At 34.5% G+C, this 17,966-nt stretch overlaps 1 protein-coding gene across 2 annotated transcripts in view; it reads right to left on the reverse strand.

Moving 5' to 3' along the window:
- Positions 1-696: 696 nt before the first annotated feature.
- The window catches only part of LOC100488188 (dynein beta chain, flagellar outer arm), a 237,488-nt gene continuing 220,218 nt past the window's right edge, over positions 697-17,966 (reverse strand). For both annotated transcript variants that reach the window (XM_031896974.1, XM_031896973.1), the window contains exons 98-100: positions 9,677-9,834; positions 6,731-6,843; positions 697-1,631 (exon numbers count right to left, since the gene is read on the reverse strand). In XM_031896974.1, the coding sequence (XP_031752834.1) occupies positions 1,144-1,631; positions 6,731-6,843; positions 9,677-9,834 (759 nt within the window). In that variant the 3' untranslated portion in view covers positions 697-1,143. The remainder of the gene's footprint in view (positions 1,632-6,730; positions 6,844-9,676; positions 9,835-17,966) is intronic.

The raw sequence follows: 17,966 nt of genomic DNA on the forward strand, positions 1-17,966 counted from the left end.
TTATACAATGTCATTCAAATACTGGCATCTGGAAAGGTAGGGCTAGTTAGCCAATAGACAGCATCTCCCTATTTCAGCCTCAATACAGTCAAAAAGCCCATCCTTTCTAACCCTGCTCTTGCACCTAACAGTGTTTCTCTTATTTGTCTTTTAGCATTGTGGTCTTGATTTTACCTTTAGTTTTCTTCTACTCCATTCATTTTGTCTGTCCCCTCTGCTCATAATTTTCTCACTTATTATCCATAACCATTTGCCTATTTAGAATTGTTTTTATTATAAAGACATTTGTGCTAAATTCTGCATCTTCAGCTCCCATCTCTCCATCTAAATAGCAGAAAAAAGTGTTCATAGTCTACCTTTTGTCTTTTTGTCTTTATTTTCCTTCTACATTTTTAACTCCTCTTCTCTTCTTTCCCTATACTTTACCTGTTTTTTCTTAATTCTTTTCTTATATCCAATAAAATGTTTTACTTTTTACCTATGTCTCCTTCTACTGTTTTTATTCTTCTACACCTCTTTTCTCTCTAAGCACACAGCTCAGGGAATCACTTTGACAACCCCTCTTTATCACCTCCCCACTTCATAACTCCTCTAAGTACTTCTTTCCTACAGTACTTAAAGCCAAACATTACATTTACATGTACCTTTCAGATAGCAAACTTGGTGACTTGCTTTAAAAGAAAAACAGGAAGCCTGTTCAGCAAGATGAGAATATATATATATATTCTTATATTTAAAGAATACATTGTAAAATGTCGCCTTTATTTGATGGCAATTGTTCTTATTATTGTGATATTTTTGAATGAGTATCTTTTGCACAAAATAAAGCAAACTTAAAAATCATTACAACACTAAGCATTGTTACAGTCATCACACTGTCAGTTGATTGGCAAGCTAGAACTCAAACACTGTAACTCCTTTTCCTGACTCCTTCACTTAGAAACCTGTTGACATGCCCTTTCCAAGTCTAACTGTCAGTATGCATTCTTGGCTGTCTGCAGTGTTATAGTTCTCTTTAGTGTGAGCTTCTTTGTCATTAACATCTTTGCCATTATTATAGTAATCAAAGTCTTGTTCATTATTATTCTGATTTTTCTATCAATAATTGCAGCTGTCTTGATTTTCACCTTCCCCACAATTATTTTAGGCATGCATATTCTCCTCAAAGATTTCTTTTCTGTCTTCAGTAAAATCAAATTGATAAATTTTACTTTCTGTCTCATCAAAATCACTATTGTTATGTCCATGACCAGCCTCATTAAGAACAGAGTCATAATCACGACTGCTTGTATGCATGATTGAACTTTCTCTAATAACAAGCTCTTCTGACATTTTTTTTGCTGCTTCAGACTCAGTGAACTCTTTTTCTGTTATCATCATCTTTGTCAGGTCCCTGATATCCTCACTCTCAGATGCAGATGCTTTTTGTAGTGAATTAACTATATCTCTTCCAAAACTGTCACTACTTTCATCATTTAGTGCTGTCTGGTTAATAAACATTAAAGATGAATCTGTATTTCCAGCCTTGTCCATCAATTGAGGTTGAGAATTTTGAAGAGGTTCTATCTTCTCATCAGCTTCATCTAATAGTTCATTTTCTTTTCTTAATGGTGGTGTAAATTTTTGAAAATCTGTAAAAAGAAATTAGACATTAGAATTGTTATACATGATAAAATGCTAAACCGTTGAAAGGTAAACAATAAAGGCAAACATATTGTAAATAAAATACCTGGACCTTTGTATGTATTCCTCTGAATAAAAATGTTTTTGTCATCACAGCAGCAAAATACTGTAAATACTGTAAAACCATAGGCCAGATTATCTTGAAAACTGGTAATATGCCTGCATTTAAAAGCATGAGAATGTGCCTATTCACTTCACCAACTTTTCTTTTAAAAAGCGATTAAAAAAACACAATGTTGCTTCTAATAAACAAATCGCTATGCCAATTTAATTACCTTTACCTTTTTATATGTGTCCCTAAGGTTAGCAAGAAGTTCTGCTTCTAACAACATAACTGGTCATACCCTAGAAGAACCTTCATATTGGATTTTTCTTAGAATTTGCAGGATACTTACATTTAGCCAGCTAAAAAAGCATCTATTAATATTACTAACAATACTTTTTCATTGTTAAAACCCACAGTAGTATATATTGGGGGAATGGTATAAAAAGATGGGTTGCCATGTATTATATTTGTAGTAAGTGTTTGCATGGAGTGTCTCTTGTTAAATTCTATGTAAAGAAAAATCACAAGTCAGAACCAACCTACCAATGTGTTCTAGTCTTTGATGTTCCATTAGGTAATATATATATATATATATACATTCTTGAATAGTTCAGTGTGACATTAGACAAATTTGAGGTTTGCCAAAATTTCTACCATCATTTTCTGAAAAGCTGATGTTGAATATTTCAAAATGTATGTAATGCAACTATAAAACTATATTCAGGAGAGTGATATGCCTTTGCAGTTCTTAGATTAAATTAAATATGAACTTTCTGGACTACACAATGCATTGTAACGCAAATGCATCTTATGAAACTCGCCTCTTCATGTATGCCACCCATTTGTTGTTACCCTTCACAGGGTCTGTATGGAGAAAGGTAGCTTACAGAGTACCAGTAAGCTAAATAAACAAAAAATAAATCTAGCTCCAAACCCAGGATTTAATTTACTGCTTCCGTATTAAATAAAATAAAGTAGCACTCAGTGTGATCTGAAACATGCAGACTGTCCTGAAGAAGTAGTTCCTCCCAATACTCAAAAACAAAAGAAACCCTGAGTTGGGCAGTAGATTTTTAGCTTTCTTTCCTGTCCCCTATAGGAGTGCATGTCAAAAAAGACCCTTCTTCTTTATAGAGTTAGAGCTGATGTTCTTTTCTAATGAACATGATAAAGATGCTTTGAGTTTGTCTTGCATTAAATAAGGCTTTGAGTATGATCATTTTTACTTCATTTATTAAGACCTAAAGTTCACTCCCAAATAAACAATTTTACGAAAAAGAGAGAAAAGTGGCAAAATGGCTGTGCCATCTCTTGAACTAAATAACCATTGTGCCCCTAATATTTTTTTATTTCCAATTACACATTTACCCTGGAGAATCTTAGATGGTGTGCTATGTGCAGTCTTTTAATTTGTGGAGTCATAATTGAACAAAGTTTTGATTAAATCTGAAAAATATGTTGTTTCCATTTACTCCCTGGTAGTATTAATTTCTTAAAAAGAGGTTTTTGATACTAACATAATGCACCCTTCTGGTAACTAGGGCAGGGCTGTTCCAAGGAGATGCAGATGGTGAATGTGACCTCAAAGGCTTTTCATGACTTTCTAATAAAATTTTAACTTTGGTATTATTTGAATAAAATGAAACCCATGAATATGTAGCATACCAGTCTAATCCTCTCATTAAATATGAAAAAGCTAGACAATCATGCTCTATCTCTGAGCTGTTTCCTATATTATTTTGGAAGACAAATTATTACTCATGAGGCAAGATACAAAGTGCAAAAAAAACAGACACAAGCTGATATTTATATGTTTTCCATGTTTTGACCCTCCTTGGGTGAGTGCAGAGACAATGCACCAATGCACTTTGTGGGCTGAGCAGGGGGCAGAGGGGGGGTCCTACATGCCTGACCTAGGTGTAGGTGTAGAACACAATACAGATCCTAATATAGATCCTGTAGATCACAATATGATCCTAAATGCAAGCAGGTAGTAATGCTAGAGCAATAAAAGGCACACATTTGCTAATGCTAATCTGTACCAATGTTAGTGAATGAGATCAATTACAATGAGAGCAATTTTTACATCATTATTTCATATAGCTTAATTTAAAAAAGATATATCATATTCTATTGAAATTGTTGACTAACTTGGGCTTTAAGTAGTGGTTAGCAATCCAACTGATCAATCATAAAAAATAATATCCTGCCGTTTCTTTTAACAGTCATGATAATGTGAGCTGTTCAACTTGAAATAGAAAATGATCAAATGCAAAAAAGTGTAAAAGGAATAAAAAATAAACTCATGGGGACGGGAAAGCCTGCAGGCATGAACTGTAAATGCTTCAGTTCTTTTGTTATTCATTTGATTTGGCTCGTATAATAGCAGGTGAGTGGTGGGAAAACACGATTTATGTGAAGCTAATCAAATAAGGATACAAAGGTTTATCTCATCTTTGTTTCTTAAGACAGAGAATTATGTGAGACAAGTAAAATAATCCAATCATGCTTGATGTTGCTTTAAGCACACTAGTAAGGCAGGATGTATTACCATCTTGTTATAATGTCTGTGCTTATGTGCTGTTTATTTTAAATCCTGATTGTATGCTTTTCTGAACCAAAAGGAATTTTGCCTTAATGTGAAAAGGTATATCTAACAGTCTTCACTGCATGAATGGGGGGAAACAGTCAATTTGTTGTGCTGTTTAAGGCAATTAAAATGCTTCCTGGCTAGTTTTATTGTTGTAACAAAGAGAAAACATTTTAGCGTGAAAGCAGCACTGCATCTTCCTATCCACAGGGCACTGACTGTACTAAGTACATTTTGGAACTCAAAACTGATGCATTATATTTTTGTTGACATGTTGTGTCTTCTCAAAATATCCAATCTCAAAAACTTTGTTCTAAGGACCCCATCTCCCAAAACTGAAGGAACCTATTGTTGCTCACATATAATGAAATGTGTACCTAAGTAGCATACAAATCTGCCACTTTGTAAAGCCTCTGTCAAGAGATATAATTTAGTTTGCACTTTCAGATTGGACAGAAGGAAATTTTGGCATTCAGGTCACACAATAAAAGAAATGTGTTGGTTTTCACTTCTAAACTGAATCACAAGTGAAAAACTGAACTTTGCACATCCAAATCCTATTACTAGAAAGGTGCATTGGGTTGCTCTTCCAAGCAAAAATAGAAGAGAAGTTAGTGAGTTTGCACCTCCCTTTGCTAGACACAGTTAAGTAAAGAACACAGCAGACTGCCCTTGTTTGACCTGCCTCTGATTAGCATTTGTATACATCATAGTCTTTAAATAATATTTTAGAGCTGATATTGTGAAGTGCAGGAAACAATGGAAATGAGTCAATCACATAATATATGAAACCACATAAAGAATCCACAATCCTTCTATTTTTTATTAGAAATCTCAATTCTAGTTAATCTTTTTTTGGAGGGGTATGCTTTAAATTGTGGTTTTGAAACAACTAGAGAGATACAGGTTGCAAAAATCCATGTTGGGTAAAAAAAAGATAAGAAATATATTAAAGGCAGCGTTTGCTTCAAGGTATATACTATACTACTCTTCCATCACAAGGAACAAGGACTAAGTAACATATGGATTATTTAAAAAGAATCATTTTCAAACGGATGTTGAAGCTACACAGTTTTATATCAAATAATTCTTTCAAGCTATCCAGTTTCACTGACATTATTTCTTCCTAAATTATGACTCTCTCATAAGAACACAAGTAAATCTTATCAGCACAATGTACAGTGTCTACTTGGCAGTGCAAAGAGCCCTGTTTCATTCATGTAAATTCAATATCTATTCGGCAAAATTCTTCTCAGACTGGCATGTCTTAAAATGTTTCTTAGCAACTAAGCTAAATGCTTATCCGCTGTTGTATATGCACCAAAAAAAATGACTGCATGTCAATTACAGGGACAGAAGCTCTAAAATACAAGCCACATATATCTGAAAGAAAATGTTAAAATATTACACATGTAATGTATGATTTCATGTCTTGACACACAAAAAAAAAAGAAAAAAAAATATAATCCATGTGTGGAATTAAAAGACAACACTGTTTTAAATAGTTTAAAAGATACTGATGAAAAGCCAAACAGGCATTATACCTTTTATTCATGATAATCACCGTAATCACCACAGAAGACTACTGTTTAATTAGTCGACTGATTTTCTCTTTAGTAACAATGACAACTCCCTCTTATTGGAATTAACACAAACATTAAGATGAGGAGAGGTGCACTTAATTAGATGTATCATCTACATTTGTTGTTGCCAGTAGCATAGTATAAGCTATAGTACAGAAAACTACAGTATATTTCCAACACAGTGTCATCTCATGTAGCTATTAGGAGTCTGAACAATATTTTAGGTAGAATAGAGAGTGTGGGCCATTAGGATACTGAAATAATACTGAAGGTCATGCCAAGCACCCAAACCATTAAGATGCAGTCTGGCAGTTGAAAATGTTTATCCAAGATTCATAAAAAAATAAACACAGTTACAGGTCAAACACCCTCAAAGCCTGGCACGGGCACACTTCACTGTAGCTTCACAGCATTGTATTTAGCACTTTGGGTTATTTGTGTGTGTATACTATGGGGCAGATTTATTAAGACATTAAGACATTCGAACACTCCGAGCGTATTTACACTGAATTTTTCGTGTCTTGCACGACTTTTTCGACGCCCGTGCGACTTTTTCGTATGCTTGCGCGAAAGAATTGGAGAGTTTTTCCCGCTGTTTACAATTGTTCGGTACAAAATACGATTTTTCCATAAGCATCTTCATGATATTTGCGATCTTCAGAAATTTTTATATACAATCCGAATTTGTCCCATGAATGTGCCCCCATGTGTGTGTATATCTCTCTCTCTATATATATATATATAGAGAGAGAGATATATACATATATACATTAAAAAGAAACTAAAAAAAAAAAAATATATATATATATATATTGAGATAACATTTACCGCTGCTTGTGGATTCCTTCAGAATTTGTGGCTCAGTGGCTAGAGACGCTTCCCTTTCACTTGTTCTGTTGAAAATCTTTAAGTGTGATGATTTATCCATTTTTGTCAGTCTGCTGAAAAAACAGAAAGTAGCAGTTACTCAGGGGACCTCTGCACTTTCACAAATGTTCTTCTATGAGAACAGACGAATGGATACAGAGATGTGCGGTGCATTGACACATTTATATACTAACTGTATCTCATGGTTTCACCGGGGCTTGATCATGACAGCTGAGTGATTTAAAAAAACAGTTTTGCTGCTACCTATTGCTGTTAGACCTTTTCATTTTTGTGCTCACATCTAAAAGTTGACATTGCTTCTAATCTGACAAAAATCTCAAGGTGCTAGTAAGATCCTCATGAGTAAAACATTGTACTTCTTGTTTTCGGCAAAGTATCTCTACTGTATAAATGTAAAAATCTTAAATGGCCAATACTGATATGTTATGTATATTTTAGCCTTAAATAATACCTGGAAGATAAAAATATGAAACAGTTACAATATTCCTTAATACCAAATCATGTTACATGACAGTCCCTGTTATGCAGCCTACTTATGTCACTTCACGGACAAGCAATTTCCCAAATCTTGAAAGAAAGCGCTAAGAAGACAATGTATAGATGACAGATGATAAATAGATAGATGATAGATAGATAGATAGATAGATAGATAGATAGATAGATGATAGATAGATAGATAGATAGATAGATAGATAGATAGATAGACAGTAGGAAGCAAGTGTCTGAAGCAAATGTATTCTTAAATTTTTTGATTAACAACCAACGGCCTCTCTTCAGAAGATTTGAAGTAAAAGAGACATTGTTTTCTGGGGAAGGTCAGATGATGGAAAAAATAAAACTACCAACTGTCTTATTTTGTATACAAGAAACCTATGTCTTAACTGTGCCTTCCTGTTCTTTGTTGACCTTAACCCAGGTAACCTTTTAACCAAATTTGCAACCCAATAATTTATTGCTAACCTGGCAGGATATGGATATTCATTAACATTCTAAAAATCTGCTGATATCATCTGCAAGGTAAGGGCAAGGTAAAGAAGTATGAAGACAATTATGTTATAAAATAATATCTTGTTTCCCTTCTCTCTTGTATGGAAATATTCTTGCAGAGATTTGTACACAATTCCCACATTGAGCTGTCATGAAAAATATACAAATATATTACATGAACAAGCTTATATGTAAAACCCTGCTTAATCTAAATAAACCATTTTCAAAAAAATATACTTTTTTAGTAATATGTGCAATTAGGTACTCCTAAATAGAAAATTGCCATTTTATGAATTAAAGGCCATTTCCTGGGATCATAGGATTCACAGTGCACACAAACAAGCCATGGCACACATACATGCAAGGCCCCTTCAGCCAATGAATAGACAGGGTTCTGCCTTATGTTCACACACCACTTCCGGTTATACAGTTAGAGCTGCATTATTTCTGGTCATGTGATCTCTGAGGGAGCACAAAGCCCATCACTAAATGGTGGCTCAAGGAAAAGAATGTAAAAGGGCAATATTTACTGAAATATATATTCCAGTTTGGAATATTTCCAATATATTGGAATAGGTCACTTAATATAATATAAACTATCTGTTAAGTATTCATTCTGGGATTATAGTTTTCCTTTAACTAATGGATAGGTGACTATTGCTAAAGCAGCAAAGTGTGCCTTTTGACTTTGATCACTAGAATGTATTTAAGATAAATAAATATAGGTAAAGGGTGGGTAAAATAAGAGGGCACTCCTTTGTCAAGTCCTTTTTTAAGGGCAGAAAACATAATTGAAAGTAAAGCACCAGGTCTTTTCACTCTTTATTCTACTCTTTATATAAACATCAAACCATGACAATTTAATAGTATATTAACTGGGGCAGACTTTAAACAGGATTAAATACATAATCCAAATGTAATATCTCTAAAATGCTATTTAACAAATATATATCTCTGTATATTCCCCTCTGTAAATAAAGAAAGAAAGCAATGGCACTGGAGGGAAAAAACATGCATTCAAGTTAGAATGACATTTGTATTAGGTACACAAAAGCATTGCTGAGAAGATTAAACAAATCCAAAATTATATAACAGGTCTTAACAGTGACCAAAACGCCGGGTTTGTAAATTAAATTAAAAAAAAAAATCTTTTTGGCATTTCGGCATAAGACCTGTTGTGTTGTACTTTGTGGGACTATTATATTATTTGTTACTATCATTCAGGCAGACAATATATTTTTTTGTGTGAGAGCTCCTCCTTTGGAACTATATATATATGACCCATGTTATCACAGCCATGTAATTGGTTGGTGGAAACGGAGAAAGAAGATGTTTGGTTGCCATACAATTAAACTTCCAGATACAACAATTTTTTGCCAGCATGCTTTTCTAAGCAATAAGTCTTGACAGAAAATGTAGCTGTAATTTATGAGTAAGTGAGCAGAATCCTAGATCTTGGGGTGGAAGTGGATCTGATCCATTTTTTTGTTGCTAAAGCTCTTATGTATCACACAAAAGTTACTTAGTTAACATTAAACTTAGTATTTGTACTAAAACAGACAACCAGTAAAATATAGATACCAAAGAATGGTGATGTGTTAAATTTTCTAGTTAGACCAATGTTGTTAGAGGACTACTGTACCACAGAGGTCTGCCAGTGGTCCTGTGCATGTTACCTTGACGCTGGCAGACAAAGCGCAGAGATGGGTAGTTATACTAGTAAAGGGACATATTATAACACATATTATATACATAACACTTAACAAACATGTTGCAAAGAAAAAGAACAACAGGCCACACCTTAAATTTGAGGAACAGATAAACTGAAATAATATTACCCAAGCTGATGCCTTTCTTGGCTGAGTGCCTCTTACACATATTTATACGTACAGAACTTACTTCCTGATTGAAAATTGAGTTTGCATCTCTATTCCTTTTGAAGAAGGCAAATGTGATGATGTGGTATCCAGTTCTGCATTTAGAATAATAGCCACCCTTCTAAGCTTCCATTGTCTTATGGGTCTTGGGCACAGAATTGGGAATTTTGTCACGCAGTTCTAAAGTGGGAAAAAATAGCAACATTTACATGTCTTAAAACCTGCTTTCATTTTTGCACATTTAATAATTCTATTTTATGGCAAGTTAAAGGGCCATATACTACACAGTTAAGACTTACCTAAGCCAAAAAAGAGAATGTTAAAATGCTTTTGCCCTCACACTAATCTCCTAGTTTACTATTAAAACAAAGAATTGAATTAAAACACCTTGAATACATAAATTCAAAGGTGTTTATTCCTCTTTACAAGAACAGAGATTATTTATTATAAAAAAAAAAACAAAATTTAAAACATAAAAATTGTTACTTCCTACTAGTTGCACCACTGTTAAGCAATAAATTACGTTTTAATAAGTAAAAATAAATGGCTTCTCTGGGAAAAGTAGAGAGTGATATTCTGAGACAATGTGCAATTGGTCTTCATTTTTTATTATTTGTGGTTTTTTAATTATTTAGCTTTTTGTGCATAAAATATTCAGTTTGAATTTCAGCAGCTATTTTATTACTATGGTGATAATGAACATAGTAACCAGGCAGTGGTTTGAATGAGAGACAGAAATATGAATAGGAGGGGCCTGAATAAAAAGATAAGTAATGAAAAAAGTAACAATAACAATAAAACTGCAATAGTTTTTGGCTGCTGGGAATTTTGAAGAAGGCAAATAATTCAAAAACAATACAAAATAAAAATTGAAGACAAATATAAAGTTGTTCTGAAATATACAAAAAGTTAGCTATGTGAACTGTGAACTATACCTTTAAGTTAGGAATTTATAGAAGAGCACCAGTGCCTCAAAAACGAAAGCCTGCTGAATTTTTAATTTTAATCTAAAAATTCTGACTTTACAAAGTTGACCCCCATCTAAAACCTGACAAACCCCTACTAGTTGGAAAACAAACTTGTTTGAGGATTTCAACTTCAAAGTCCGAATTTTATTATCGTCACACACCAAAACTTCAAAGCACCAGAATTTATATTCGACAGCTTTGGAAACTTCAATTGGCGTTAGCATTTTATTATCTTAACAGAAATTGATAAAAACCCTTCTTTTTTTCTTTAAATAAATGAGCCTGTTTATCAGTTTTCACCTTCACATAAACTAAACAATTAAAAAAACTCAAATGTTTGCTTATTTAAAATCTAATTATGAAAAACTTAATTGAATAAAATCATGCAAAAAAATAATTCAAATTTGCGAGTTTACAAGCTCATGAAAAAAAATCTTGAATTAAACAAAAAAAGGCTTGAATTTTGCCTATGACACATCTCATTGACTTCTACATGCCAAAGTATTACATTTGAATTTTTAAAATATTTTGCACTTAATAAATGTTGAACATTTTTGAACCATAATTTGAATATTGGGAGTTGTAGCACAAACAAATGTGAATCATGGAAAAAAAATCGAACATTGATAAATCACCCACTATGTAAAATGTATGGCTTCCTATTTCTAATGTCACCCTGTGGGCGACAAAATGCATTAAAGGAGAAGGAAAGGTAAAAACTACGTAAGCTTTATTAGAAAGGTCTATGTAAATACAGCCATAGGCACTCACAGAAACGCTGTCCTCTATCAAAAGAAACACATGGATTTCTTGTCTCCTTTTTTTGTAAAAATGTTCTTAGGGTATCTGACTTCCTCTCTAAGAAAAATCCTTCATTCCCGGGGCACAGTTCTCTCCTATCTCCCCTCTCCTGCTCCCCCCTCACATAAGAATTCATAAAACTTGGTGCCCCCACCCTTAGTAATGTGTGATCTGAGCTACAACGGCTAGAGCTGAAAGCAGGAAGCTATGGAGACTAAGCTAAAATGGCAGCTGCTATCTTAAACAAACAGAGGGAACTTCTAGGGCTCTTTGCTCAGGTATGTTAAAGCTTCCTGCAGAATAAATAGAACATTCTAGGTGGCACTAATGTGGCGAATCTATTGGCAGTAAAATGCCAAAATGACTTTCCTTTACACACATAGGAATCCCCAAAACATATTCAGGCAACTACCCTATTTAAGTGTTTTATACTTAGCAATTCCTGTGTGCTTCAATCAAAAGGTATTTTCAACCATTTTGTTAGCCCTGGAAAAATGACACATGGAATATTTTGTCACCCATAACAAAACACTCCAAAATACCTTTTTGTGATTGTCTATACCGTTGTCATTTATTAAACATTGCTATAAATTAAGCACACTGAAATGCAGTTGAAAATAGTATATCTTTGCATTTTTACATTTCCACGGGTGACAAAATATGGCATGTGTTATTGCCCTAAGTGTTAATATATATAAATATATATATATATATATATATATATATATATATATATATAAAATGCTTAGTTTAACATGCCCTTAACTGCAAAACTGATGTACTTTTTTCCTTTCTGTGCTATTTCCCAGGAGTGAACTGTATATGCTTGTGCTGCTCAGGGAACAAAAGGCCTAAAGGCAGTTGTTGCCTCATTGAACATTATCTCTTCACAGCAATGAACATAATCTCTTTGGATTCTTCGCTTGTAAACCATGAACCCCTGCCTTGTATTCAGCATAAGTAACATAATATTTCTACTATCAATTTCATCACCTACATGCTTACACCTTATTCTGAGCAAAAAATTATGTTTCCTATGAACAAACATGCCAGCAACACCTTCATTGTTTGAAAGGAACATGCAAACAATACAAATGTTAACAGAACAGGACCACTTTATAGCCTATTGTGAAGGAAACGAGGGATGTAGTGCATGTAGTGCACACTGCATTCATGTATGCTTTAACTAATTCTGACTTTTTACACCATTTTAGATTTTCTCTTGAGAAACCAAGAAATACACAAAAATCTAATTACATGTACATAAAATATTCTAAAATAATAAAGTTATTTCACCTCCTTTGTGTTCTCCAAAGATATCCTATTGAACCACTTTTCATGGATTCAACAGCAGTAATACAACACATGGAATGTGTGAATGGGGTTTCAACAGGAGATATACAATTCGTGCTTCTGTTTTATTTCTCACCCTATGGGGCATATTTACTATAGTGTGTTAGCCAACATTACTGGTGATGTTGCCCACAGCAGCCAGTCAGATATTAGCTTTTGTTTTTTTATAACTTGTAGGTGACCATTCAAATGTAATTGCTTACTGGTTGCTATGGGCAACATCATTGGTGATGTTAGCTTACACACTATAATAAATATGCCCCTATGTGTTTCTCTGCTCATTCTGTCTTACTGCTCCTATTTTCTGTGCCTCTAAGTTCTTCTAAGAAACCATTCCCAATGTTTCTCTCTTTCTTAAAGTCTCATTGCCCACATTTCTTTTTCCATTGTTTCTTGATATTCCCCCTCAGTTGTCATTACCAGGTTATTCTTGCGTGTCCTTTCCTGTGCAAAACACTTCCTACAATTTTGACCTTACAGATTCCATGTTATATTCACTGGCAAAAACTTTATAGGGATCATTTATGAATGCACCAAAGGAATAGCTGCTTTTAAATGGCCGCAACTTAATGAATGCATTGAGGTCATTCACTAATGGTACATATGTCCAAAGAAGCTCCTTGTCCTTTCATGTAGTTGCACTTAGCACAAGGGTATCAATCCAGGTCCACTTTTGAATCATCATTAAATTAATGGAGGGGAACCCTAGAGGTATTGCCACGGTGGCAATAATTTCAGAGTTTTCTCTGTTGCCTGCTTCAATAGGTAGAGCAGACTTTTGCCCAGTGAATCATGCGCAAACATCATTTTAACTTCAAGTACCAGAAAAGATGCAATAGCCTTTCTGACACATTTCGGACACAACTGCATTTGATTATTAAAGGTGCACAGCTCAGTACTTAGCCGTAATGACACAGGAATTGTGGGGAACACAATTTACTGTGTGGAAAAACATGTTGCATCATAAATTAATTTCCATTTTTCATAAAAATCCACAGAATAAACTAATTCACCTTAGCAATTCTATTTGCAAACTAAAGGCAGTACGTATTTAACAGCACCTAGTAAGAAATAAATTACAGCAAATAAAAATATACATATATTAGAAAGTTACAAAAGAGTAGAAATGGTCACAGAAATCAACAGTTACTTGTAGAATTCAAATAGGTTTCATTAGGAACTTACCTCATCTTATTCTCTACAACATTATGGGCAGCTTAAACAAAATATTAATAAATATTAATTAGTACCTGTAGTTAGATAAACAGTTTTCCTATGGTCTCTTAAGTATATAGTATTACTGGCATCTTATTTGGAATATTCAGGATGTTAAGGCCAATCATGAGACTTAGAAAGTTATTTGTATCTAAACTAACTCTTCTATGTACAATTGTTTAAATGACCTAAACACATATCTTTTAGTGTTAAAATAATGAGCATATGTAAAAGCAAGACTCTAGCAATAAAACTGGTTATTTAATATCAGTAATGACACTACACATAAATCATAAGTAAATACCAAAAGACTCATGTATACCAAATCTAGTTTAGTACAGATCAATCCTTCCAGCGCTGGCACTGCTGCTGTAAAATTTCCAAGTCAGAGGTAGGAAAATTGTGTTTTCTACAAATACATGATGCACAAATCTAATTTTTGAGATATTGATTCTGATTTCCTTGATCCTGTTCATTGGTCTATAAATCACCTCAAAAGCACTTGCTGTAGATCAAACACATCAGTGTTCTAATTTTTCCTACCAAGACATTTGGAATCAAAATATTGATTGCTTGGTAAAGGGTAGAATGTTTTTATGAACTCAGTCTCTTTGCTCTGCAGAAAATAATGTCTACCTGTGAAAATCACAGTATATCATTGTACAGAGTAATGTTGGAGGTGTAAATTTGAAACCTCATCAAAAATGTAAGCACTGCATATACAAATGAATATTTTGTCCAATTACTTACCTGTTTGTTGACACAGAAGTCATCAGAAATGTTATCTGTAAAAACTACCTAATGTAAAAAACATTATAAGTATGGCATTATAGACATGTCCATAGGTGTCAACCAACCCCATTTCATGAGGGAGATAGTGATCCAGTCCTGGTTTTTTAGGCCTGAGTTCCTCTTCATACTAAATTATAACATGAAATAAGCAGTCCCAGATTTAAACAGCACTGGGGATTGGCTATCAAATCTTCTGCACATCCACAGTGCTTTAGAACGAATTCAGATGCATCCAGGTGGCATGCCTTCCCTAAAATGCTTCTGCCATAGGCCTTTGTGACCTTCCTACAAGTCTAGGCCTGGAAATAAGGTCTCAAAAAGGCCTGAAGAGGATCGTTATCTCCCTCATGACGTGAGGCTGGTTGATGCATGCCAACAAATAATACTGCAAACTTGACTGCAAGCCTGTGATCCTGTACCATAATATTAAAGAAATACACCAACCGATCAGCATTTAGATTTGTATGGTTACCTACAAGTTACAAAACAAAAGCAAAGATCTGATTGGTTGATATGGGCAATATCACTGGCGATGTTTGTCTTAAGTGTTAAGTGTCATCTCAGATAGCTGCAACTGTCATCCAATTAAGGGGGAAGGGGACCAACTGATCCTTTAACAGGCAGGCACAAAGGCTTGTAAGCACTGCTGAAAGAGCTTCTTTAAAGGAACAGTAACACCAAAAAATGAAAGTGTATAAAGGTAACTAAAAGATAATGTGCTGCTGCCCTGCACTGGTAAAAGTTGTGTGTTTACTTCAGAAAGTCTACTATAATTTATATAAATAAGCTGCTATGTAGCCATGGGGGCAGCCATTCAAAGGAGAAAAGGCACAGGCACATAGTAGATAACAGATAAAACACTATTGTATTCTACAGAACTTATCTGTTATCTGCTATGTAACCTGTGCCTTTTCTCCTTTTTTCCAGCTTGAATGGCTGCCCCCGTGGCTACACAGCAGCTTATTATATAAATTATAGTAGGGTTTCTGTAGCAAACACACCAGTTTTACCAGTGCAGGGCAACAGTGCATTATATTTTTATTACTTTAAAGCTCTTTCATTTTTTGGTGTTACTGTTCCTTTAAACGTGCATAGCTTGAAAAAAGCAGGCAGCTCAGTAGGTTTGTAAGTCACAAGATTTCCATTAGTTAGGCTACAGAAAATCTACAGTGGCTAGAATAGGAAGAGAATTTTGTTCCTGGGCATGGGCTCTCTCTAAGACCCAAAACAAATTCAAATAGTTGGTGCTGCCAAACAATCTGTCTTGTTAGTTTATGCTTCTTTTGGTTTTTACCATCAAAGCAGAAACAGTAATATCTGCCTGCAGCACGTGTGCTCCTCCCTGAGTCATCAAAAGTCTGGTTACTATAAATGATAGATGGAAGACATCATACAATTTTTGAATAAAACATTTGCTCATTTACTATTTGCAGAAGTTAAAGCTGATTTATAAACAGGCCCTTGCTCTCCTGAAATGTGTAGGGTATATTAATATCCTATCCCTGCAACAACGGAGGCATATGCAAGCATGCACATTGATGACAGTGGGATGTCAATAATGTGCTCTTGCTGAAAGCAAAATATTGCTGAACAAAAGAAAGGAAATCCCTGCTAAGAGCCGTGAGCAGATACCAGACAGCAAAGCAGGAGGAAACACTTTTATCGATATGGCTACATCCAACAAGCTGACTGCAGGACTGTTAATACAAAGGCTGGAATGGATTCTGAAAGGACAGGTGTGAGTTCCTTCTCTTTTTATTACAACTACAGAGATACCTATGTTTGAACTTACATTTGAATCAGCTTACTACCCAGAGGACATTATTTAGCTTTTTTGTTCATTACTATTTGTTGCATTTATACTGGTGTGGGAGCTATAGCAAAATTATGTACAAACACAATTACTTTCGAGATGACTTATATTAGACTCGAGATCTTGAAAGCTTTAAAGGAGAATGCAAGTCACAATTTATAAAGCATACTACCCAATAGTCCTCCTATTGTTTAGTAAAAACGCCACACTTTTGGCTCACCTAATCAAATATTTACTCAGTCACACTGACTTTACATTTTCTAGAACAGGCAGCCATCTCTAAAAAGGTATTCTCCCTTCCTTTCCCTCCTTGCTTCATACTTGCACATGTGTTTCATTCCCTCCCCCCCTCCCCTCTGCCAGATCCGCTTCTGATTGGCTGGTGGGTATGTGTAGCTCAGAACAGCAGACAGGATCAAGTTACACACATGCTCAGAGAATAGGAAGGCTGCCGCTGGCAGCCTACAGGAAGGACAGAGATATTTCAGTGATGTCACTGGAGTCTTCACACTGCTGTAGGCTGCCAGCACCATATCTCAGAGAAGCAAACAAGGATCTGGGAATTTAGATATGCAGTAAGTACTTAAAAAGAATGCCTTTAGATTTACTTTTAATTTATATTAACCTTTCATTGTCCTTTAAGAAGAAAGAATTACCATTAAAATTTTGAAGTCAAACACAAAACAAGAAAATCAATAAAGTACATCACCATTCAGCCAAGGTCAACTGAGAGGAAAAGCAGGTTTATACAAAGGTTTACAGAATAATACACAGCTAGGATAATAATTAAAATGTGTGCTATGATCTCTCTTTTTAACTGGTAGCCTTTTTTTATCAAAATACAAACTGGTTAAATGGACATAACTCCCTGCTGACAAGTAGGGTTACGTTAACTATATACCTGTATTCCTATATATGCTAGGTAAAAGCATGCTATGTAAAGCATTGTACTCAGCATGTTTTCTATGTACATATATTTATTTATTAATATGGTTGCCATAGCCACAGTTCCTTTGGTTAAACCGACTCACCAACCCTAAAAGGATGTGCCCACCAATGGGCAAGTTTTTTCTGGGCTACAAGGCAATAACTTCTGAAACATCTGTCACACAAACCAGTACCCTGGATTAGAAATGTTGTCCATATTATTATTAGTTTTCTTTATTTTTAATTATTAACTTTAATTGACAAGAGCTGCCACATTACCCAGCTCATTACAGAGCAACATTTAGTCATTTACATCAACCAGTTCCACAGAGATGATTACCATCTATTTCCCTTTCAATTTAATAAAAAATAGCATTAGTTTCAACAGGAGCCAATTATTCTGCCAGTATGTATTGAATTGTGGAAAGAAAGTTTGACACCCA

This window comes from Xenopus tropicalis, chromosome 2 (genome assembly GCF_000004195.4).
Source record: "Xenopus tropicalis strain Nigerian chromosome 2, UCB_Xtro_10.0, whole genome shotgun sequence".
In the NCBI taxonomy this organism is placed as follows: Eukaryota; Metazoa; Chordata; class Amphibia; order Anura; family Pipidae; genus Xenopus; species Xenopus tropicalis.